Source organism: Mustela nivalis, assembly GCF_964662115.1.
Source record: "Mustela nivalis genome assembly, chromosome: 11".
NCBI lineage: Eukaryota > Metazoa > Chordata > Mammalia > Carnivora > Mustelidae > Mustela > Mustela nivalis.
The window spans coordinates 81469274-81493196 of NC_139030.1; the positions used below are offsets into that span (position 1 = coordinate 81469274).

At 44.3% G+C, this 23923-nt stretch overlaps 1 protein-coding gene across 1 annotated transcript in view; it reads left to right on the forward strand.

Annotated features, from left to right (window-relative positions):
* SERPINE2 (serpin family E member 2) overlaps positions 1-21533 on the forward strand; it is a 61337-nt gene extending 39804 nt beyond the window's left edge. The window contains exons 4-9 of the mRNA XM_082690411.1: positions 5191-5388; positions 13494-13692; positions 15254-15354; positions 17457-17543; positions 19872-19955; positions 20894-21533. Coding sequence (XP_082546537.1) covers positions 5191-5388; positions 13494-13692; positions 15254-15354; positions 17457-17543; positions 19872-19955; positions 20894-20931 — 707 coding nt within the window. The 3' untranslated portion in view covers positions 20932-21533. The remainder of the gene's footprint in view (positions 1-5190; positions 5389-13493; positions 13693-15253; positions 15355-17456; positions 17544-19871; positions 19956-20893) is intronic.
* The last annotated feature ends 2390 nt before the right edge of the window (positions 21534-23923 follow it).

The following is a 23923-nucleotide window of genomic DNA, read 5'->3' on the forward strand; positions in this document are numbered from 1 at the left end:
TTAATTTGTAAACTGGAGGTCTATGTGGAAATGTTCTGGACTACAGATGGGTCCAGAACAATGGAGGAAAGGGAAGACTGCAGATATAGACCCGGGAAACTTGTTTTGTAGGAGGTTGAGTTTAGGGCACAAGAAGAGACCCAAAGACTCCATTGGGACCCAAGGACAGAACATGAGGAAACTGGCTTTTCGGGTTGTATGTTTCCAAGCGTGGTTCCGGGGGCGCCTGCATCAGGATTATCCGGGGCATTTGTTCTGAATGCAGATCCCTGGACCCCTCCTGTATCGAATCTCTGAAGGAGGGGGCCTGGCTTTCTGCATGGAAACACGTGCTCGCCCAGTCTGCCTCTGCCCCCCGACCCTCCAGCAGACTCGTAGACGCAAGTGTCCAAGAGCATGTGGCAGACTAGTGCAGAGGTGAACCAGGAGGGCCAGGGAGGGTAGAGGGGAGCCGGAACGGCATTCCTTCTCCACAGGGTCCTGGACAGCGCGATCTGGGCTTCCTTCCTAAAACCACAGAACGATCAGGAGACCTGCAAGTGTGAAGGGTTTAGTGGTTCTTTCTGGGCCTAGAGGCCTAAGAACAGAGGTCCCTGGTGCTCAGAGCTAGATGGCTGGTTGACGGTGGTGTGTCAATGCTCCCTGCTAGCCTTCTTTCCCAGTGTGCTGGGAATAGTCAGTCATGCTTGTGTGCATGTGACAACACTCAAACTGCCTGGACACACACTGACTCGGTTGCTTACTGCCTCTGGGGAAGGGGGGAGTGTGGTAAGACTTGGGCATGCTTTTCAACCCTACAGGCCCACTCCCGTCTTTATAAACAAAGATTTTATATTTTATAAGATTATAATATAATTATATTTTATAAGATTATCTTTTATAATCTTTTTGTAAGATTTTATAAGATTATATTTTATAAGATTTTATAAACAAAGATTTTACTACTCGCTCTGCCGTCCTGAAGTGAAATCCATAGCTCACGTAACCTGTGCACACGTACACAAAATTTTTATTCTTTTTAAAAATTTTTTTCAATTCTTCAAGATTTTATTTATTTATTAGAAAGAGTGCATGGACACACGAATGGCGGGGGGCAGAGAGACAAGCAGGCTCCCCGATGAGCAGGGAGCCTAATGTGGGACTCAATCCCACGAGCTTGGGATCATGACCTAAGCTGAAGGCAGACACTTAACTGAGCCCCCCCCAGACACCCCCGAAGTACACAAAATTCTTAAAAATTAGTATATGCTGAACTGTAATACAAGGAAAAACAAAACTAATTTATGTATGTAGTTCAGTAGGTAAACCCTTGGGCACCAGCTGCACCTGAGAACATAATAAAGCCGTCATATTCTTAGAATAATTGTGAACTGACAGCTACAAAAACAGATGGAGGCAGCTTTGTCATGCCAGTAACACGAAAACCACAAGCTGCCTTCCGCTTTCTCTGAAGCACTTTTTTCTAAAACGGTGCAAAATTCTTGGTAAATTTCAGAATAAAATAAGAAGAGTCTCCACTTGATATGCCCGGCAGTCACACACCTAGAAAGTTCCCTGTACGTTAAGAACATGCCCCCAAACAGGTAACTTTGTGTTTACATGGAGGAGAGAGCGAGGTTCTGGGCTCCGGGGGTGCAAAGCCAGTGTGACGCTAGTGTGAGTAAGCCGCACAGCAAGCAGGACACTTCTTTAGTGCGTGGGACCATTTGGAGCATCGCAGGACAGGTAGCTTCTTGGGCCACCTGCCACGCAGCTGACAACTCCCCCACAAGGTCCCGTGTTGCCCCCTTGGAGCGATCAGCCCCACTGAGGGGCACTTACCTACCTGGCAGAGCCCACGAGGACCCTGGAGATCCAGCAGTCCGCATTTGGAAGACTGCCCAGTCCCCTTCCTGCCCCTCCGGAGGGGGAGAGCCAGACCCCATGTGATGGGGTGATGATGGCCCCGCCGGGGCTGCCCTGCCTGCACCTCCACCTCCGCTGCTCCTTCCCCTACTCTATGCTCCAGCCATGCGAGCTTCCTCCCTGTCCCTCCAGCTCACCGGGCTCTCTCCTGTCACAGCTGGCTACGGGCTTGCCTTTCTTCCTCCCTCCCCTTGCTAATGCCTGTTTATTTCCCCACCCACACAGGAACGGCATCATCAGTTAAAAGTACAGGTGCTAAGTTTGAATCTCAGTTCTGCTGCTTCCTAGCCGTGTAACCTGGGGCAAGGTCCCTAACCTCCCTGTGCCCCAGAGTCCTCACCTGTAAAGTGGAGATACGACAGTGGCATCTACTAAAAGTTATAACAACATTAAGGCTTTTATGGAAATGTAAATAATATGCATAAAGCATTTAGCAAAGTGCATAGCGCTTAATAAATGTTCAACAAGCATGAGCTGGTTTTTTTTTAATTTTTAAGCAATTTTTTAATTAACATATAGTGTATTATTAGCCCCAGGGGTACAGGTCTGTGAATCGTCAGGCTTACACACTTCACAGCACTCACCATAGCACATACCCTCCCCAATGTCCATAACCCCAGCCCCCTCTCCCTACCCCCCTCCTCCCGACAACCCTCAGTTTTGTTTCTTGAGATTAAGAGTCTCTTATGGTTTGTCTCCCTCCTGGTCCCATCTTGTTTCATTTTTTCCTTTCCTACCCCTGAAACCTCCCACTATGCCTCTCAAATTCTTCCTATCAGGGAGATCATATGATAATTATCTTTCTCTGATTGACTTTCCTTGGCATGAGCTGTTTTTATAGCTATCAGGGCAAGTAATACTTCAGGGAACCCATCCATCCCTGACCCCACCGACCAGATCGGATCCCTCTCTTATTTGCCCTCGCATCTTCGAGTACTTCTGCTTCAAGGTAGTTATTACTATTGCATACACTTTCCTAAGTCATTTATGCCAACCTCCCCCTCTCTCTTGTCCATAGCTTTCTGAGGGTGGGCCTCATTTTTTGTTTGTTCATTTTCTTGCCTAGAAGAGTACTTGGCACATGGTAGGTAGGTATCCAAGAATGGATGGTGGGGTGGTGATCGGATGGATGGGTGGGAAGGAGGTGGGTAGGTGAATGCACGTCTACTGCACAGCTCTGTACGTAGTTCTTGATGACAGGGCCTCCAAGTGCTTCACTGCTTCTAAACCATGCATTTCTTTTTATCATTTCTCGTTATTTCTTCATCCCCTTTATTATATCTTGATCCTGACAGTGTCAATCAGAGGCCTGATCTACCACAACAAAAAGGAGTCTGTGGAGACAATAAGCGTCTTTTTAGACACTTAGACACTTACTGAGCACTGACGGTGCACTCAACACAGAGAGAGACTTGACCTTCAGAAAGTGAATGACAGGGTCCTTGTTCTTGTGCAGTTTATGGTCCAGGTGGAAGAGAAAGACACATTAGATGGGTCTAAAACCACATGTATAATGGTGGTGCTGAGTGTTGAGCTTTATGGAAACTTCCGGGAGTTTGGGAGGAGGGTCTGAGGAAGTTTATTATAGATAGAGAGTGGACCTGTGTCTTAAAGGCACCTAGGGGTTGGATTGGGTGATGTTTCCAGCAAAGATAAGACACAACCTCCACTGTCGGGAACCAACTGTGAGGAATTTGCCATGGCTGAAGCACACAGGACATGGGCTGCCCTTTCCTAGAATGATGGCCATTTAAGCTTGGGGATTTTCCTTCCGACCCTGACTGATGGTGGCATTGGTGCCCCCTTGTGTAAGTAAGGAGTAGTGATGAAGCTCTTCCTGAGGACACTGGAGTCTGAGCAACCTCTGGGTGTGCGTCTTGACGGACCATGACGTAGGCAAACGTTTGTTTATTGGACATCAACTTCTTGAACATCATCTAAAGGGACTCAAAGCCCTCGCACCTGAATTCAGCAGTCTTGCTTCTTCAGAAACTATTGATTGTACTCTAACCATTTAAAGAATTACAACTTAACGTTTATATTACGGCACCATGATTTTCTTTTTTCAGTGCTGGGGTCAAAAGCTATATAGTTAAACTAATTTTTAGTTTAATTAATTAGTAAGCTAATTTTTTATCACTTTGAGTATTAGTAATCCCTCTTTTAACACATATAGAGCTGAATCTTCAAAGACCGAGCAAAAGGAACCTTAATGAAAACCCAAACCTTCAAGCACAGGTTGCATTTGAGAAAGGTCTTCGTGGCCTCAGAGAATGTTCTGAGACTGTCACAGTTGTTTGCTCCTTCACTCCTGACACAAACAAGATGGACCATTCTTGACATTTTGTGGAGCGAATGTCCCTTCAACTCCGGAGGGCTTCTAGGACAGACCCCATTTCTTTTTATCTCTATAATATTACACCTAGCTCGATCCCTAACTCATAAATGTATACACCAGTTTTTGGTTTCAGCCCTTCAGTAAGTAGCTGTGAGGCCTTGTGGTACCAGGAATGCCAAGCAAATGCCCGACATTTCTAAAACCTTCAGAGAAATTAAACATTTATCCTTGATAAAATTGCGCAGGCCAAAGAGCTTCATTTTTGCCCAGGATTAAATCCACTCGGTGGTTGAAACAGCAACTGCATCTCTCGTGCTGATGGCAAACCCTCCTTGGGAGTCGCACCTGTCAGTTATTAGCAGCGATAGGGAAATTCATCATTAATTAAGTATAGCTTATTTAGATGAGTAAGATTTTCTAAAACATGGGGTTTGCAGGCAATGAGTTATAAAATAATTTCTTTTTTGTTTTATTTTTTTTAAGATTTTATTTATTTATTTGTCAGAGAGAGTGTGAGCACAAGCAAGGGGAGTGGCTGACAGGAAGAAGCAGGCTCCCCCCTGAGCAGGGAGCTCAATGCAGGACTCGATCCCCGGACCCTGGGATCATTACCTGAGCAGAAGGCAGATGCTTAATCGACTGAGCCACACCCAGACATTTCAGTTATAAAAATACTTTGATGAAAATTCTGGTAACCTTCAAATAGAGGCTGTCTGAAGTCCTTTTTGGATTCTCTGATTTTATCTTTAATTTCTCAGCTTTCATTTTATAGTGAGGAAAAAAAAAATGAGAAAGGACCAAAAGGGTGTTATAAACAGTTCCCTTTCAGTCTTTTAAAATTTTTTTTCATTTTTTTTTTTAAACTGTCTGCGCTCCAACACTGCCTTTTGCCCTCCAGTGGACTGCCAATACTGAGATCTTCCCGTGCTTGTTCTGCAACCCTCTAGGTATGATCGACAGCCTGCTCTCCCCAGATCTCATCGATGGTGCGCTCACCAGACTCGTCCTGGTCAATGCCGTGTATTTTAAGGGTTTGTGGAAATCACGGTTCCAACCCGAGAACACGAAGAAACGTACGTTTGTGGCAGCCGATGGGAAGTCGTATCAAGTGCCCATGCTAGCCCAGCTCTCCGTGTTCCGATGCGGTAAGTGTCCGCGTGGCCGTGCGCCCCGCCAGCACCTTCACTTCATCCAGGCACAGAACTGACTGATTTTTTTAAAAAAAAAAAAAAAGCTCAGAAGAGAGGAGGGCAGGACTTTTTTTAAAGCTGCAAAGTTTTGTATTGTTCACAGAGGTTATGTATTAATGTATAACATATAGGCTTTTAGGTTGACATTTAAAGACAGAGGACAGCTCATAAAATATGAAATATAAACGGGCATTAAGCCTACAAAAGCCTCATCAAATCATCATTAGCTACCTTACATTACCAAATTAAAAATAAAAGTAAAAATTTGATTTCCTTTCCACTTACCAATTTGCAAACATTACAAAGATCGACAAAGCCCAGTTGTAGCTCTGGTGGGGGCTGGAGGAGATGTCGGTACCCCGATTGTGGTGGGCAGAAGAAGCTGTGGGATGGGGACTTCCTAGGAGCCCACGTAGTGATCCCACACCAAGGAACGTAAGCTCTGAAGATCCTCTCACCCTAGCAAATAAATAAAACCCAGATACGTATGTATAGTGGAACATATGTGATAAATAGATTAAGATTTACATAAGTAGAAAGATGATACAATATACGGTTGATTTCAGAAAACAAGTTCTAGAACAGCAGATGCTGATTCATCTCATTTACGTAAAATACTTTCTATATATTCCTCCATCTGTAGAGACACGTCTTGGAGGATGTTCAATAAAATGTGAACAGTGGTACTACTTCAAATGATTACTTTTCTTTGTTTGAATCTGCAAGTCTTTTAAAACAAGCCTGTGTCAGTTTCACGACCCAGGAAACAGTGACCAGCCCCTGCTGTCATTACCACAGCATTGACACACGAAGTCTGGTGATTCTTTTTTTAATCCTGATTTCATGGAAGCATTTGTCGTCCAATTTAAACTGATCTTTTTCCTCTGTAAGTTAGCCTTTGTGTCTCTCATCAGAACCTGAACACATGGGCCCCGAGTATGACCTTTGCATATTCGGTCGCTGAAAGCATCCGGTGCTGCTCGGGGTCCGCCATCTGCGTAATTGTCTAAGTGAAGGAATGGCTCCCGAGAAGGGAACAGGAACAAAGTCCCTTTCCTTCTTGCTTATCTTTCGTGAAGCTTCTAGATGAATTTTTGTCATTCCCTCAAATGTTTTCTTTTTTAGAAGATAATTTGTATTTAAAAGCCCTGCAGGAAGATAACATGCTCAGCAAGTGAGAATAATAAAAGGCTCTTTCTGCCCAAAAGTCATCCCCTCTTTCTCGTGGTAGCCCAGCCCTCCCTACTCCCTGCTGCTGTTGCCGGGAAGACCTCACTGGAACGCCAGCAAAGCCACCAGCTTGTATCCGAAGCAAAGCCGTTTTATTTTAGGTCAATCTTTATACACGTTATCTGTTCTAATAAAAAGGCTAAAAGTGAAAGGCCTTCAATGATTGTATGTTTCTGTTGCTGAAAAATAAATATCAGTCGTGAAAGATTAAAACACAGGGATCCTGTAGCCATATGAAAGACACATGAAACACTAATATGCTTGTTTTTACAGGAATGGAACATCTTTTCTTCATTATATAGTATGTTCCTAGAGAGGCAGTTACATATCCGGGTAGCCTCTCCATTAAGAACGGATTTGTCTGAGAGTGTGTGTATATGACAGACAGTAATGCACAAATGCATTCTCGCTGTCAAGGATTCTAACCGTATAGAACCACAGTAAGCTGGTGCCTTCTCTCCGCCTTCCGAGAGTCATGCCTTCCCTTCCTTATCCTCTTCCCCCCTGTTCTGAGGCCCCAGGAGGCTGCCCTGGGGCTCTCCTGCCTCCCCTTGCGTTGGCTGTGAGGTAAACTGGCAGGTGGTAGGGTTGCAGGAGGAGAGGGTTTGGGGCATTGACTTCCAGGCCCTCCTTGTGGTCCCCAGGGTGGCCGCTCCCCTGTAAGAAAGGTCTCTACTCCTGTCAGCGGGTGTGGCCAAGAGCGCGTTCTCTCTGGGTCACCATGCTGCCCTCCCGCTCCCCAGCCTACGTTTGGTAAAGTTTGTAGCCCAAGATACTATCTGGAATGGCTTCTCTGTTCTCTGCCCATGCTTTGTAAATACTCCTGTCATTAAACTCCTTTTCAGGGACCCAGTGATCTTGTCTCTTCCTCTCAGACCCTTACTGATCCGCACTGAATTCAGAGCAGAAGGAAAGCCGCTTCCTCTGCACCATTCTCGCTCCCTCACAGTAAACGCTGTGGACAGCCGCCGTCCTCCCTGCCCTCCTCCCTGTGCCTCTCACGGGGGTTTGCTGAGTAACCGGGAAGTGGAACCCAGTCTCTTCCTGGGCCATGTGACAGAGCACACGGGGGTCCTATGTTCCCTGGTTTCCCTCTTGGGCCAGCACAGCTGCTTCTCGGGGTGACACAGGGCAGACTTGTCACATCTGTGAAGACAGCACAGCAGCTACTTGTTTTCGTGACTACAGACCACTTAGCTGGCCACCCCTTGCTGCCTGTCACCAGTCCGGCTGGCACGACCAGCCAGTGCTCAGAGATGGGCCATTGCCGCTGAGCTCAGAGACTGCCCTGCGTACTCACATGACCTCTGCAAACCACCCCCCCTCCCCCATCGCAGGTGTTCTGGGTCTCACCACACCCCCTCCATCACTTTGTAGAAACATTGGTAGTCCATGTATCGGCCCTCTGGACCGTCCGCCCAAGACGCCATCAAGATCTCTGAGAAGATTCACTTCGTAACATTAAGAAGAGAGGGTGGATAATGAAAGATGAGGGGACCCCTTCTGACTATGTCCCACAGAGTAGAAGCACATTAAGGGTAAACACTCTTCTAATTAAAAAAAAAGTTCATGAAATCTTTTTTTTTAGAAGAAGTGTATTTCATGCTCATTGCAAAACTCTATAAATAAAACATTGCAATGAGGCAAAAAATAAATGTTCTCCTATAATCCCGTTTCCCAGCGTAAGAACCCCTTTAGTGGTAGGTGTATTATTTAAGGCCTTTTCTAGAGATACAGAAAGTATGTTTATGAAACTTTTTTGCATAATAAGATTATACTGTAATTTCTATTCTATAATCTGCTTTATACATTAGATAGTATATTGTGGAAAACTTTATGTTAATTCACATAGCTTTACTTGATCCTTTAATCAGCTGTATAATATTCCATGGCATAAATGTATTATACTATTCTATGGATATTAGTATTGTATATATTATTACATTTTCCTGTAGTAAACACTTCAGCAAGAATTTTTGTACATAAATCCTTAGCAACTGTCAGAATTTATAAAGGTACTTTCCTTGGATAGGAATTGCTGAATCAAAAGTTGTTATAATTTTTTTGATTTATGGCTATGAATTTAGACATTAAAGACTTCATCTTGAAAAAAAAAAAAAGACCACAAAGATTTCCAAATATATATGTATATATGTGTATATATATAAATATATTTGAATATACAGTATATTTCCCGTTTTCACTCTCCTCTAAGCTTCCAACTCATACCTACCTATTCACCTTACCTCTCTACCTGGTTGTCTATTAAGTTTTAGTTCCATAGATGAAACATATTATTGTCCTCCCCCATCTGGTTCTCCCTCCACGTTCGTTAGCTCAGCAAGTGTCACCTGCACTTACCTAGTTGCTTAAACCACACTTTCTTCCCCATTAATTCTCCCCAGACCACCTTTGCATTTCAGCTAGAATATGGACCACGCTGCATTCAGTGGTTCTGTTTTTTGCTTTCAGATCTGTATTTCAGTTTCCTCTGAAGTAGAGCTGAAATAGTTCCCCAAGAGCACAGGAAATCCGTAAAGCTGCTTGTAGTAGAAGGTAATTGGAGGGATTTTCATCTATAAAGTTTTCCTGATATTCAATATTTAAAATATTCTCTCTGAGTATAGAGGCCAAGAGGAGTTCTTAACATTTCAAGCAAGCCTAGTTACTTCCTCCCTTGTAGGATTTAAAGAAGGGATCAGAGTCTTTTGGGGGTTTTCCAGAATATCTGGATCATCCCCAAAATACCATTTACAGAAAGTTCTAAATCTCTATGTTTTTAATACTTGGTTCTTTGTTACTTCTCATTAAAGGTTTTGTTGATCCCCATTCATCGAAGAGAGAAGATTGCTCTTCCCTTCTAATCTGTTTCCTCCTTTCCAGCATGAATGAACCTGCTTCATTCACATTTTTCTACACTCCAGCATCAGTTCTCATTAGAGAACACTCCATCTACTTCCCAGATGTTAAAGCACAGAGAGCCTGGCTGGGACTTTTTTAACAGAAAGGCTCTGGGACAAAGACAAGCTGCCTGCTAGGACACAAAGCTCCAGCTCCCCTTCCTTGCTTGATTCCTTCTGGCCTGGAGCTGCGCCCACTGCAGTCGCTGTGGTTGCTCTTGGTGGACTGAGGCTGCATTTCAGCTTTTTGGGCAGTGACCGAGCACTCAACAAGAAATGCATTTTATAAAGCTCCTTCCATCAGTAGATGAAAGTTTTTACTGGGTACAAGCAAGCCTGTGTGCTCAGCGCTGTGCTGCGTGTATCATCTGATTGAATCTTCCCAGCAATCCTATAAACCAGGCACTGCTATCCCATTTTACAGATAAAGAAACTAAGATTGGCATTAAGCCACATGCCCAAGATGCAGAGCTAGCGTGTCAGAAGAGCCAGGATTTGAATCCAGATTCTAGACCTCCAGATTTCATGTGTTTAACCTCAGCCCTTGTTCTCCCTAAGACGATGCTGAGAAAGCAGTCTTGGAGTGATCAGGGTAGGAGAGGAGAGGAGAGGTGTTAATTTGTCCCCTACCTCCTCAAGCCACCAAGCAAAGATTAGCATGGAAGGGGTGTGTGCAGAGAGGCATCTGTGATCAGAAGCAGAAGCAGGGCCAGGGAGAAAGGAATCATTGGGTGGACGTGAGTGCCCGGGTACAGAATGCTTAGGGGTTATTCACAGAACTGATCAGTCACTGGTGTATCCAGTGGAGGGCGCTTGGGTGGCTCAGTCGGTTAAGCATCTGCCTTCAGCTCAGGTCATGATCCTGGGGTCCTGGGATGGAGGCTGCTTCTCCCTCTGCCCCTTTCCCCTGCTCATGATCTCTCTCTCTCTCTCACTCTTTCTCTCACTCTCTCATAAATAAATAACATCTTAAAAACAAAACACGTATCCAGTGGAGGCTGGATTCACTGGTGGAGGTAGAAGCCGTCTCCCCGCTGGAAAAACACACCCCAGCTCATAATTTTTCTTTATTCGTGCGTGACCCTGATTCTTCTTATCAGAACAGTAAATGTTTCTAGAAGTGGTTAGCGGATGCCTCCAGGTCCTTACTTCATGCCCTGAAGCGATCATTAACTGCTCCCCAAACCGCACACTTTCTAGAAGAGCTCTGCCAGATCAGGGCTTCGTATTTTCTTTGAAGATTAAAGGGCTCATTAGGAAATGGTGGTTTTTTTCTGACTCTCCCATTGATTTTCCAGGTTCTGTCGAGACCATTTTATTACTCAAGGTAAAAGGAAAGTTAAAGAATCCCATCTCTGGTTCTTAGGTAGCCCAGAGACAGAACTGGCCTTGAGTGACAGTTCCCGGGCGTCCGGAGCCAGACAGGTTGCTGAACGGCCCCGCCAGCAAATGCAGCAGGATGGGCAGGGGATATCCTGAGCACCTCCCGAATTGCCCACAGTTTTCTTCCTGAAGGAGAAACTTGAATGTCATCCTGTCATGTCACATATTCTAATAGCTTTGCTATGCTTTATCATATTTTATAGCTAAAAGTGTTCATTATGTAACAAAGACAAAGAAAGTTCGAGGTCTCTCCCTTTCTCCTGCCCTTCCAGCCCCCTCCTGTGGAGAACTGGCTCATTGAAGTTCCCTGTCTCACACTCGGTGACTGGCAGAGTTCGTCCCCAGAGAAAAGACAAGTGAAAATCATGAGAGAAACTCTCTTTTCTCTTTTTCTTAAATGCATTATTCTTCTGGGTCATCTAGAGCCGGGGGAGGAGGTGGAGGGCCCCGTGTTCAGTGGGCATCGGCCATGGGCCCGGCCCTGCCAAGCGCCTTACATATTTTTTCTCATTTAATCATCACGGCGACCCTATGAGGGACGTACTTTTAATGCCCCTGATAGCGCCACTCTCCATAGTAAGTGGCATGCAGAGGTTAAGTGCCTCACCAAGGTCACTCCGTTCTTAAAAAGTCTGAAGTGCTTAATAAACCATTTCAGAGATCCGCCAGAAATCTAGAAATGCTGGCTTTCCATTCACATAGTTAATTTTAATGAGTCTCTCATTACATGCCTGATGTAAAGGTTTCATGGGATCCTAAGGCATGTTCCATGGGAGGTTCTTTCCCGGGGAGTCAGTGGCCTCCGTGGGCCCCGGGCCCCTGAGCTGGGCTTCCAGCTGGTGCCTTCCTGAGCTCAGTAACACCAGCTCCCATCAGTCAGTGCGCAGCTGTGCTGCTCAGCTGCTGAATGTTTTGAATGTTTTACATGGGATGAAAGGGTTCTCGGATCAAATGAGTTCAGGAAACCTGGGGATAGCCAAACAGCTTTCCTTCAGAACCGTCTCAGAGCCTTGACAGCACTGGTATATATTACGAATCTGCAAGAAGAATCAATCCAGTGTTTCCTAAACTCACTGGGGCATGGAATCTGTTTGTCTCCTGGGCGACATGCAGGTCTCCTGGGCATCTGTTCTCCAGACAGCCGCCATTTTGAGAAGTGCAGGTCTAAAGCGTTGTCAGGTTTTTTTAGGAAGTACAGATACTATAAGGTATCTAAAAGCCGTAAGGACGGTTACTGGAGTGGGTGAAGTGAGAGGAGGGACTGGGGTAGTGGACCCAGAAGGTCATTGTTGGTGTTAGACATACTAAATCCAAGTCCTGGTGTTCCACTTCTTAGCCCACATGTCTCTAGGCAAGTTACTTACTTTCTCTAATTGTAGCCTCCTGGTCTATGAAATAGGACTGCTTTATTTTATGCCAAGTATTAGAAGTCAGACTGATTGGCCAGGGGAACGAGACTGAAACAAGTTAAAGTTATGCTAAGCTTTATCCTATGCTAACCTGACCGGCCAGGGCCGTCTCCAAAGAGAGCAACCACCCCCAGCTTTCAGGCTTAAGAATTGACTGACCGACCGGTCAGGGCCGCCTCCAAAGTCAGCGACCCCTCCCAGCCTCACAGACTAACTTTTATAGAGTAAAAGCCTGGCCACACATAGGTGGCCAATGAGATTGTAACATTGCATAGTCATGTTAGGCCACACGCAGGTAGCTAATCGAATTACAATTTACCCTTTAGTAGCTGTTTGAACTAACCTATTACTCTGGTCAGAATTGGCGCTCAAGTTTGGCGCCCAAAAGGCGGGGATTTACATTCTTTGGTGGTTAGGGAGAGAGTATGTTTGCTTTACTGATTGGATGTTTTCACCTGGCCCAACTCCTCCTTGTATTCTGGGCTCTGTTATTAGGAACTGGCAGACCATATTTTACTGGTTTCTCAGACTTGTTTCTAAGTAAGTTCCTCTGTGGGGGGTGGGGCAGGGTCAGTTTAAGTTTTACTGCACAAACAACAAAATGGCTTTTAACCAAGATGGAGTCGCTCTGGCTAAATAGGCCCTTATAATACTACTTCGTGGGGCGCTGCAGCTTCTGAATGTGTTGAAATGGTTGGGGTGGGCCCTAAACAATGGAGCCGTTCATCCCTTTCTCCTCTCTTCACATGCTCACATAGGCTCAGCCAAAAGAGCAATTCTCAGGCAGCTCAAATTCATTCCTTTATTCACATGATAAGGGCCAGCTTCTTGCAAAGCACTGTATTCTAAGTGCCTCATGATCTCGTTCAATTCAACTCAACAGAATTAATGTTATTTTAGTGACGCCAAAGGCATTTTGTTAAGACATGTCTAAATTGAAGAAAGAATTCTTTACCAGGGAAAGAAGAAATAATTGTCTTTATCTTTGTCCTTTTAAGGAAACTATATTTAGAAAAGAGAAGTTTTCAAACTGAATTGACCTCTTTCCTCTGAAGCTACTACCCATGTGGTCAGCAAACATTCAGGCCACTTCTAGAAGCCATCAGGGATACCCTGAACCTGCCTCTGATTTCTTTAGGGTCTACAAGCACCCCCAATGATTTATGGTACAACTTCATCGAACTGCCCTACCACGGGGAAAGCATCAGCATGCTGATCGCCTTGCCAACCGAGAGCTCTACCCCGTTGTCGGCCATCATCCCTCACATCAGCACCAAGACCATAGACAGCTGGATGAGCACCATGGTGCCCAAGAGGGTGCAGGTCATCTTGCCCAAGTAAGTGGTCCCTCTCCCTGAAGGGAAGACATTGGGAGTACTCCGTCCCTGGAGTGGTTGTGTCAAATACCAGACAGCATGAAGCTAGGAAATGGCACAGCCTAAATCCTAAAGCCTGATTTACTTTTCAGAAGTTGCATGGTGGAAATACAAGGCTCTGCTTTTGCGGAAGCTTCCCCATCCCCCCTCCAGTTCCTGTGCCTCTCATGCGGCAGGATAATGATCATCAGGAGGGGAGCAAAGGAGGCAGCCTCACCTCTGAGTCTCCAGAAGACCTCAAGCTCCTTAGTACCATTTTGAGGGCTTTTAACTTACTTAATTTTGTCCAAAAGACTGAAAAACACATGTAACCATACAGTAAAGGTTGGTCGTGTTTTGATAAGGAGTTTCATTTTAGTCTTTTTAAGTTTTAGCTGGAAGTTCCTGAAGACCAAGGTCCAAAAGCTAGGTGGTAAGGAAACATTTTGAAACCATCCAGGCAGAATTCTTACATTAGTATCACACATTGGCAGTTCTTTCTTGCACCATCCTCCCAAATTCTGCCTGAATCCCAAATTTCTAACAGGTGAGAGAATGCCTTATACCCAGACCTGTGAAAGAGGCAGTGAACCTCCCTTGTCTGTGATCGTGCCACCAGTTCCCGGAGCTTTTTTAGCAGCCACGTCTCGGGGGGGAACGACACCTTCCAGTTCTAATAGCTTTTACTTCTCTGGTCACTGAGTTAAGGATAATCCAAGGAGTCCATTCATAATAAGTATTAGTAATCCTCCTAAGAATTTTTTTAATGTGAAGGGTGCCTCTATGTAGGCAGTGCTTGCTATAAATGAATAAGGTTTATGACATTATAGGTAGAGCACAATTATAATGGTAAATTATCATTAGAGCCCATCTGTGATGAAAATCTGCTCGCCTACCCTGATTGCTCTTCCACCACATGGGAGAAAGCCTAAAAAAAAAAAAACCTTCCTCTGATGATAGATTTATAGCTGATATTTACGTAAGTGTGACTCTAAGGCCAGACAGGTCGCAAGAAACTCTTGTGACACCCAAATAGAATGCTTTGTCACCAATTCCTGTTGTTAGTTCGTATTTTCCTAGTAAAACGCTTTCAGAATCCCCTCAAGAAGGAGCAGGAAGGTGTCTCCTCTCTTTCGACCATCCCCAGTGCGGCAGCCACCATGACGTCTGGTTGGTTGGAAATGGGGAAAACCTGTAGATAATCCTGTCACTATTATGGATATCCTCCCATGAGCGTGAGGGAAAGTGCTTCCGCAGTGCTTCTTCCCTAAGAACTGGAATGGGGGAGCCTGCAGCCCGTGAGGGTGAGACCACCCTCGTTTGCCGCTACGGGGTCCTGCTCCTTTCGCCTGCTAGGTGTTTGAGAGAGGAGTCGTTCTCTGCTTCAATCTTGGAACTATAGTTTCAGATACAGTTTAGATTGGTGTCCAGAGCATACTTCACAAAGAATCCGTTTACCAAGCCTTCTGCACCGGCACTGATAATATCGTTTTACATCGTTTATGGTATGATGATTTCCCCTCATTTTCTCCTTTCCTGCCAGGTTCACAGCTGTAGCACAGACAGACCTGAAGGAGCCGCTGAAAGCTCTTGGCATCACTGAGATGTTCGAGCCATTGAAAGCAAATTTTGCAAAAATAACAAGTATGTTCAATTTAAAACTTCTTCTTAAACTTGGAGACTGTGTTACACACTGGGTCTCTGATTTGTTCAGAAAGAAAAGATCAGGGGCGCTTGAGGGGCTCAGTCCACCAAGTGCCTGGCTCTTGATTTTGACTCAGGTCATGATCTCAGGGTCGTGGGATCAAGCCCCGTGTTGGGCTCTGCACTTAGCTGGGAGTCTACTTAGGATTCTCTCTCTCCCCCTCTGCCCCTCCCCCTGCTCTCTCTTTCTCTCTCTCAAATAAATAAATCCATCTTTAAAATTTAAAAAAGAACAAAAGAAAAGATCAAAATTAGGAGTGTATTGCCCTGAAATTCCCCACAATTTACTCTGATTTATCACCAAATGATGCTGTTCATCGTCAGTCATCTAAATCAACAGAAATCATCCATCCCCATGTTTCATGCGTACATTTCATGGGAGGCCCAGGTGACTCTGCAGTTCCAGAAGACCTTCGTGTATCATCTTTAATCCTTTCAAATGTAGCTCTTAATTAGATATCAGTCTTTCTTTTTCAAACGCAAACTATCTCCCTGTGTTTGGAAAATGAAGATTTTTAAACTCTCAGATCCTTGCTTCCATCTAGCAACAAGAGGCATGCACTATATGCAGATGTGTATTTTGGCATTTAATGCTCGTTAATCCGAAACAGTATAAATTCAGAGGGGTCTGTCTGGAACCTTTCTTTGCCAAAGCATCTAGGACGCAGCTGGTATTCTGTCACTACATTTGCCAATATATGTACCTTTTCCTAGAGCTATATTCCTATTGAATATAACTCCGCTCTTGGTCCTTTTAATGTGGAGCACAGCAACCTCCTTCCAAAGAGAAGTCATGGCCTAAACATTATTTATGCTCCTTTTGTGTTTTTCCCCTTGAGAAGTTCATTACTGAGCTCGATGGCCTGCAGGTGAGCACCTGGGTGCCCGTCCTGGGGCTACACATGACATCCCTGGTGAACTTGCAGCTGTAGGGATATTCTGACGCCCTTTGATCCTTGGATAACCCAATGCATCCCAGATACAGCAGCCTGAGTATCACCTGACAGCTTGTCTGAGGGGCACAGTCTTGGATCTCACCCAGACATACTGGTGAATCATTTTAATAGGATTCTTCAGTCCAGTGACATTAGAGGGCATTGTTTGAGCCTGCACGTTCCCCTCCAGGGTTCTCTTCTATGGCCCTCTGTCTACACTGGCAGGGTAGTTCACAGGTGCTCAGAGGGAGAACCAGGTGCCTGAAATTCTCCTAGATGTTATGGTTAACCTGCTGGTGACTTTTGTCCTGCAGACATCCCTCTCGTTCTCCATTGGTCATATTAGAGCCCAGCATCTGTGCAGACAGTTGAAAACCGGGTGACCTGGAGAGCACTTTTTCAGTTTGCTTCCAGACCTGTGTCCGATCAAGGCTACTGTTCACTTCTGTTTGCATTCTCCTACAACGCTGTGGCCAGTGGGTATTGCTGGAATGATAAGGTTTTGCTGAGAAGGAAAATGGGTTCACTAGAAGGTTCCAGAGACACAATTGCCATTCTGAGTCTGGTTCTGAACTCTTCTTACACTCAGCACTCTTCTCACTAATACGGCAGTGAGATACTGGCTTTTGCTGTGAAAAACCACTCACCAACTATATGATCTGAGAGCAGATTTCTTAACCCTCTGGGCCTCGGTTTCCCCTTCCATAAATGCCATCTGAAATTCTTTCTGGATCTGACATTTTGTCCCTTACAAACCATATTGTTGCCTTGCTTCTTCTGGAAAACTGGACTTCTTTACTAAAGCTCTGCTCTTTTTATTTTTTTATGCAATGCTGAGTGATGAGAGTTGAACTGATAGAGGTACTAACACATTCAGGGTCGGTGAATCCCTCCTCAGAAGTGATATCACAGTTCACTTAACAGAGACTGAAATTCACGGCAGGTGACCGTCACCCAACAGCCTTCAATCACCGGACTGTAAGAGGTCACTTCTCCTGACACCTTTTAAGAACTGGAATTTGCCAAGGATTTGAAGTTACTTTCTGAGCCAAATGGATGGCCTGTGTATCAGATAAATGCTGTGTTTGTTTTATTTTCTGGAAACAGGGTCAGAAAACCTGCATGTTTCTCACATCTTGCAGAAAGCAAAAATTGAAGTCAGCGAAGATGGGACCAAAGCTTCAGCAGCAACAAGTAAGAACTGGGTCAGGAGCCAGACGGTCCTTGACGTAGCGGGGGCGGGAGTGTGCTATCCCTTGCGCAGACACTTAGCCAACTGGTAGCAAACCCAGTACCCCCCAGCCTGGAACTGGGGATTGCCCCACCCCGGGTGACAAGGGTGAATTTAGAGAGAATGAGGACATGTCTTCTAAAGGCTCAGAGTCTGTTCCATTAAGCAAAGCCCCTCAGTATGAGACATTCCTCCAGGACGAGAGTTGGCAAGCTTTCTCTGTAAAGAGGTTAATAGTGTGTATTTTCTGCTTTGTGGCTGGTACTATCTCCACCCGAGCTTCTCAACTCTGCCACTGTAACAGGAAAGCTGCCGCTGTAGCGGGAAAGCCACAGAGCTGATCGGAGCCAGTGGACGTGGCTGTGTTCCAATAAAGCTTTATTTATAAAAGCAGGATCTGACTCTCTCAGACTCTGCCTGAAGGCAGGGGTTTGCTGACCCCTGCCCTCGGAAGGTTAAAGCATATTCTCGCTTCTTATTGGCAGAAAAGCCCAATCTTCAGATTGCAACCTAAAATAATAGCAACTACTGATAGGGACTAGGCAGGTCTATCTGGGACAAAGCGAAGAAGGAGCGAGCAGCTGTGGAATTACGGCAGGATTGCTGGGCCACCCCCTTTGATAAGTAGAACATCTACATCTGCTTTCTCCTTGTGGTTTACATAACGAAGGAGAAAATAGAACAATCTTAGGTTGGTTTTCGTAGCCCCTAATTATCCAACTGAGATTGGGTGGATCTGGCCAAGCTCTGAACTCATAAAGAGAATATCCCAGCTCTGCTTGTAACTGGGTCACATATTTCTGGTCATAAAAAGTACCATTTATGCTCCAAATAGACACTTTATGGCCTTTCTAGAATAAACATTTAATTTGTAATCCTTTAAAATAACATTAAAAACAAAGACCTAGAATATGAGCGCTTCAAATTTCTCAGATGCCTTTTGTCTCTTCTAGGAGGTACTTGTAAGTGAGAGCTGGATTTTGCCATTATTGACCAATTTTGCCAATTCGTGTAATTATCGGGACTGGCTCCGTAATTTGCAGGGCGCTATAGAGATGGAGCCCTCACTGAATACTTATTAAGAATTTGAAGACAGCAGTAGCCGAGCACTGAACCAAGGGTGGGCCTCTCGTGAGTGTGACCAGCAGGCCATGTGCCCAGGAAGCCAGCACTGCTGGCTTAGTTCCTAGGGCTGCTTGTAGCACGGGACCACAGATGGGGCAGGGGGGCTTATGCTGCAGAAGTTTATATCAGTTCTGGAGACTGGAAGGCCAAGATCAAGGGCTGGTTTCTCCTGAGGCCTTGCTCGGCGGCTTGCCAGGGGTTGCTTTCTCCCCGTGTCCTCACGTGGCCTTCGCCCCGAGCACCAATATCCCGTGTGTCTTCTTCTCTCCTTAAAAGGACACCAGTCCTATTGGATCAGGGCCCTGCCTTTGTGCCCTCATTCAAACTTAAATACCTTGGGGTTTAAGGCCTCAACATAGGGATTTTGAGGGGGTACAGTTTAGCCCTGACCTGCTAACTCCTGATTGCTTTTCAGTAACCCCAGGTTTAGCTGTAGATGGTTCCTTTGCAACATCAAGCCCGAGTCATTGGTACTTCCTGGGGTTTGAGGAAGAGAACTGGGCCATTACTGAAAGAGTGGTAGTTTTATCCCAACACCTACCTTCCCACAAGGCCCTGTCACAGGCTTATGAAATTGAAGCCGCCATGGGGAAGCATGGCAGAGCAAGCATGTCTAGGGCGGTGGGCTACGGAAGTTTGCTTTCTGAGTCCAGCGGCTACAGCAGCGTGGGGTAGGGGTCCCAGAGGAGAGGTCTCCGTTACTGTGCAGAGGGGACCCACCAAAGGAAAAGGCACAGACAAAATGGTTGAAAACACAGCTGGGCCTTGATGTACAAGAAGGCTTTGGCTGAGCGAAAAGCACCAGGGAGGCTTCATTGGCAAGGCAGACGGTATAAATAAAAAACAGCTAATAATAACAGTGAGAATGCACTAGGTGTTAAGTGACAAACACTATTCTCCAAGCTTATAATGTTTAGGTCATTTAATCCTCCTAACAACCCTATGGTGTGAGTACATTGATTAAAGAAGGTGGTATTTGTATGGACTGAATGAGACATGGAGTGGAAAGGGCCTGGCCCATGGTAGGGGTTCAATAAATGAGGACCATTGGGCCAATCTGACCCGGCCAGCCTATGGGACAGGCATTGTGTCCTCGAACTCCAGCATCTAGGATCCTTGCTGGCCTCACGCGGGGTGTACAACACATTTTCTTTTTCTCCCCGTAGCTGCGATTCTAATTGCAAGGTCGTCGCCTCCCTGGTTTATCGTAGACAGACCTTTTCTGTTTTTCATCCGACATAATCCTACAGGTAAGCGACTCTTCTCTTCCATCCTCCTCCTTCGCGAGCTGTTAGAATTCAGAAAGGGATGCGGAATCATAGGGAAACCCAGCCTTGCTTCTCTTAATCCGTCTCCCTTGTGTCAACAATTGCAAACACTTTGAGTAATAGACCACCCACCTTGAAGAGATTAAAAAAACCTCGGCTGTGTTTACAGAATGTGATAGAATCTCTTAAACAGCAGCCCTTTTGGGGACTTTTGACAGCTATTGATTTTTTGTCCACATTTTTGTAAGTACAGTAGTTAAATTTTATAAGAAACTATGTGTCCTCAACCTCTGGAAGCCCCCTCTATTGCTATAGCCTGAGAGCTGTTAATTTGATAACAGACTGGCTCCCCAAGTCGTGGGCTCAATGTTAGCTCTGTTTTTTTAGCTTCATCTTTAAAATGTGGACAACAATAGTTCTTACCTTTCAGTACACTTATGAAGAATAAGTGAGATTGTCTTTGTGGAGAGGTTGGCTTCACACTGGTGCAGGGTAGAAACTCATACATTTCAGCATTTACTCTTTTTTTTTAATCAGTAACACAGGCTAGTTCCTTATCCTTTTGTCTTGTATCTTTAATGTCATAATTCATGTGCTCCTGCACAAAAGTCCAATATGGGAGCCTCAAACCACACATGGTTGTTTAACCTTAACTTTCAATAATGAAAATGAAATATAATTTAAGATTCAGTTTCCTAGACTAGCCATGTTTCAAGGGCTCCATGGCCACATGTGACTAGTGGCTACTCTATCGAACAATGGAAATAAAGACGTTTCCATCATTGCAGAAAATTCTATTGGATAGCACTGCTTGAGAACAATTAATCGCAGCCTAGGGACTATCCCTTAAACACACTTTATATCTTATTTTAAGAAATGTTTTTTATAGAGTTGTGCCTTGTTTCTTTCTAATTCTGTAGGTGCTGTGTTATTCATGGGGCAGATACACAAACCCTGAAGAGTGTGCAGGAGAAACCAGGCAAAGCTAAGGTTCCTTTGCAATGAAAATAAGACTCCTTTCCTACATCTTTCATAGTTCTGTTAAATATTTTTGTACATTACTTTCTTTTTCAAAACTAGTTCTTAGGAACAGAGACTCAATGATGCAAGCATTTCTGTTCTGGGATGTATATCAAAGGGAAAAGGGGCAGGATGGCTGGAGCACTGTACTGACAGGTGAATAGAAAGGCTTCAAAATGTCTAAAAAAAATCCTTTAAACTACTGAGCTAACCCTCTTGAGTATTTACTGTCCAGTTCAGAAGTTTTGTTTTGTTTACACGTGTGGCATTTCGGAAGAAATTGAATCAGTGTGATGGGGGAAAAAATAAAAAATAAAAAACACAAAAACACATTTTATGGTAGCTTTTACTTTTTTTATGAAAAAAATATTATTGGCCTTTTTAAATTCTTTTGTTTTGGTCTCATCCAAAGTCTTGATAGTAAGCATTATTTCGGGGGTAGAAATAGTAAAATCTCTAGCCTCTTTGGGTGTTTTTGTTGTTGTCGTTGTTGTTTTTCTATAATGCATGTATTCACTAAAATAAAGTCTAAAAAAAGAATGTCTTGCTAGACAAGGTTTGCTGTTCTGCAGTGTGCCTGTCACTACTGCTCTGTACTCTTTGGATTTGCATTTTTGTATTTTGTACAAAGTAAAAAATAAAGTGTTATGAGTAGTAAAAAAAAAAAAAAAAAATGCCGTTTCTCTGTGATTGAAAATACAACAAAAGAAACAGAGCCTTTTAAAAATACTTTAACTTCAAGGGGAAGAAAATGAAACAAGATGGGATCAAGAGGGAGACAAACCATTAGAGACTCTTCATCTCAGGAAACAAAAGGTTCCTGGGTGGTTGAGGGGTAAGGATAGGGTGGCAGGGTGGTGGACACTGGGGAGGGTGTGTGCTATGGTGAGTGCTGGGAATTGTGTAAGACTGATGATTCACAGACCTGTACCCTTGGGGCAAATAATACATTATATGTTAATTTAAAAAAAATCCTTTAACTTCTTCTACTAAATCTTTGTACTCAGGCAAGTAGCAGAAAACCTACAGCCTCCCACCTTTTCTTTTCCTCTAACCCTGGCAATCAGACACTGTTCCTTGCTTCACCACCCCTTCTAAGTCACTGCTGAGCACTAGAGGGTGCAATCCCAGCCCTCATCTCAGCAGTGGCTCGCTAAGGGCAGGATTCACAAGTATTCCCAGCAAAGAGTAGGCTTTTCTATGGCAAGCGCACAGGGAAGGTGCTGGGTCCTGAGACACTTTGAACTCGGAGTGAACCGTGCATGTTACAATTTCAGTGATGGGCCGGAGTGTTTGTTTCCTGATAGGGCAAGATTTTTTGTTTTATTTTGTTTTGTTTTTGCAGACCTCCTCATAATTTTTTATTTGCCTGGTTTGTTGTCATTTTTGTTACTTTTCTAATCTCCTAAAGGCTTGAATCACCTAATACCAGAATTGGTTTAAAATATGTATCAAAATTTTAAAACTTTTTTTTTAAATCCATGAGCTCTACTCATCCTTCTTTATACATTAAAACTTTACATCCAACACTCCAACAATTTGCCGTTGGTGATTCTTATTTGTCAAGTGGGCTGAGCTCTGCTGTTTGCAACTATTTAAGTGGGGATACTTTGGTTAGCCAAGAGAGAAAGAAAAAGGGTGAGAATTGCTTTCCTTAATTAAGAGTAAATGCCTGAGGCGCCTGGGTGGCTCAGTGAGTTAAAGCCCCTGCCTTCGGCTCAGGTCATGATCCCAGGACCCTGGGATCGAGCCCCGTATCAGGCTTTCTGCTCCATGAAGAGCCTGCTTCCTCCTCTCTCTCTGCCTGCCCCTCTGCCTACTTGGGCTCTCTCTCTGTCTAATTAATTAATTATTTTAAAAGGGTACATGCCAGAAATTTATTTTGAAGGGTTAACACAAACTACTTTTACTCTAGAAACATGCTAGTATAGTTATTAATGCTTTTACAACCAGTTTTACTTATTTTCTTGTCCCATTCTGTTACATTATTTTGAATAGTTTAAGATAGAAATAGTGTTAGCAGTAATCCAAGAATTATACACTTATAAATATACACTTATAAATTATACATTTATTCATTTGGGTACCTACGGGGTACCAAGCATTAGGGGGTACAGAGATAAATATGTCCTTTCCATAGATAAGTTAATCATGGAAGGGAGAGAGTGAATTCTAGCTTGACCAAATCCGTAACCTGTATTAAGTGTACTTACAAGATACACAAGTAGAACCAAGTGGGCATAAGTCCATAAGAGAGAAGCCTAGAAGTGGCTACAGGACCAAGACTAGATCCCTAAGCTCTTGGCTTCCGCAGTGCTCACCACGGAAAATACCAGAGAGTTTGCTTTGCTTCCCCTGACCCCAAGTAGGCTCCACACCCAGGGTGGAGCCCAGTGCAGTGCTCAAACTCGTGACCCTGAGATAAGACTTGAGCTATGAGATCAAGAGTCAGATACCTAACTGGCTGAGCCACCCAGGTACCCCCAAGGGTTTGCTTTTCTAATATCACCTAGTTGAGTGTGGCCCTGTTATGTGTTACAGATATGTCTACTCCTCCAAAATAGAAACAGGTCGCATTTTACTGAGCACATTAAAATTTGAAGTATCTGGTGCCATTTCTGAATGCCTCTTTAGTATTTTAGATAGTAAAGTTTCAAATTTATGATATATAGACCTTGGAAGAATCTCATGGAAGAATTGTAGAATCAAGATTCCTAGACTATGTTTCTTCTGTTTCACTTGATCTTCCCTGCTCATCTTTACCCTCTCTTACCCATCAGCACTCATATTCTGACTTGACTCTAGTAGCCTCTAGAACCTGTTGATAATCTCTGGACTAGAGGAAAGTTCTCAACTTCTTACTTTTACAGAATTCAACTTTTATCTTTTGATACACTTCAGTCAATGAGTCTATAGGTCTTATCTTCAAA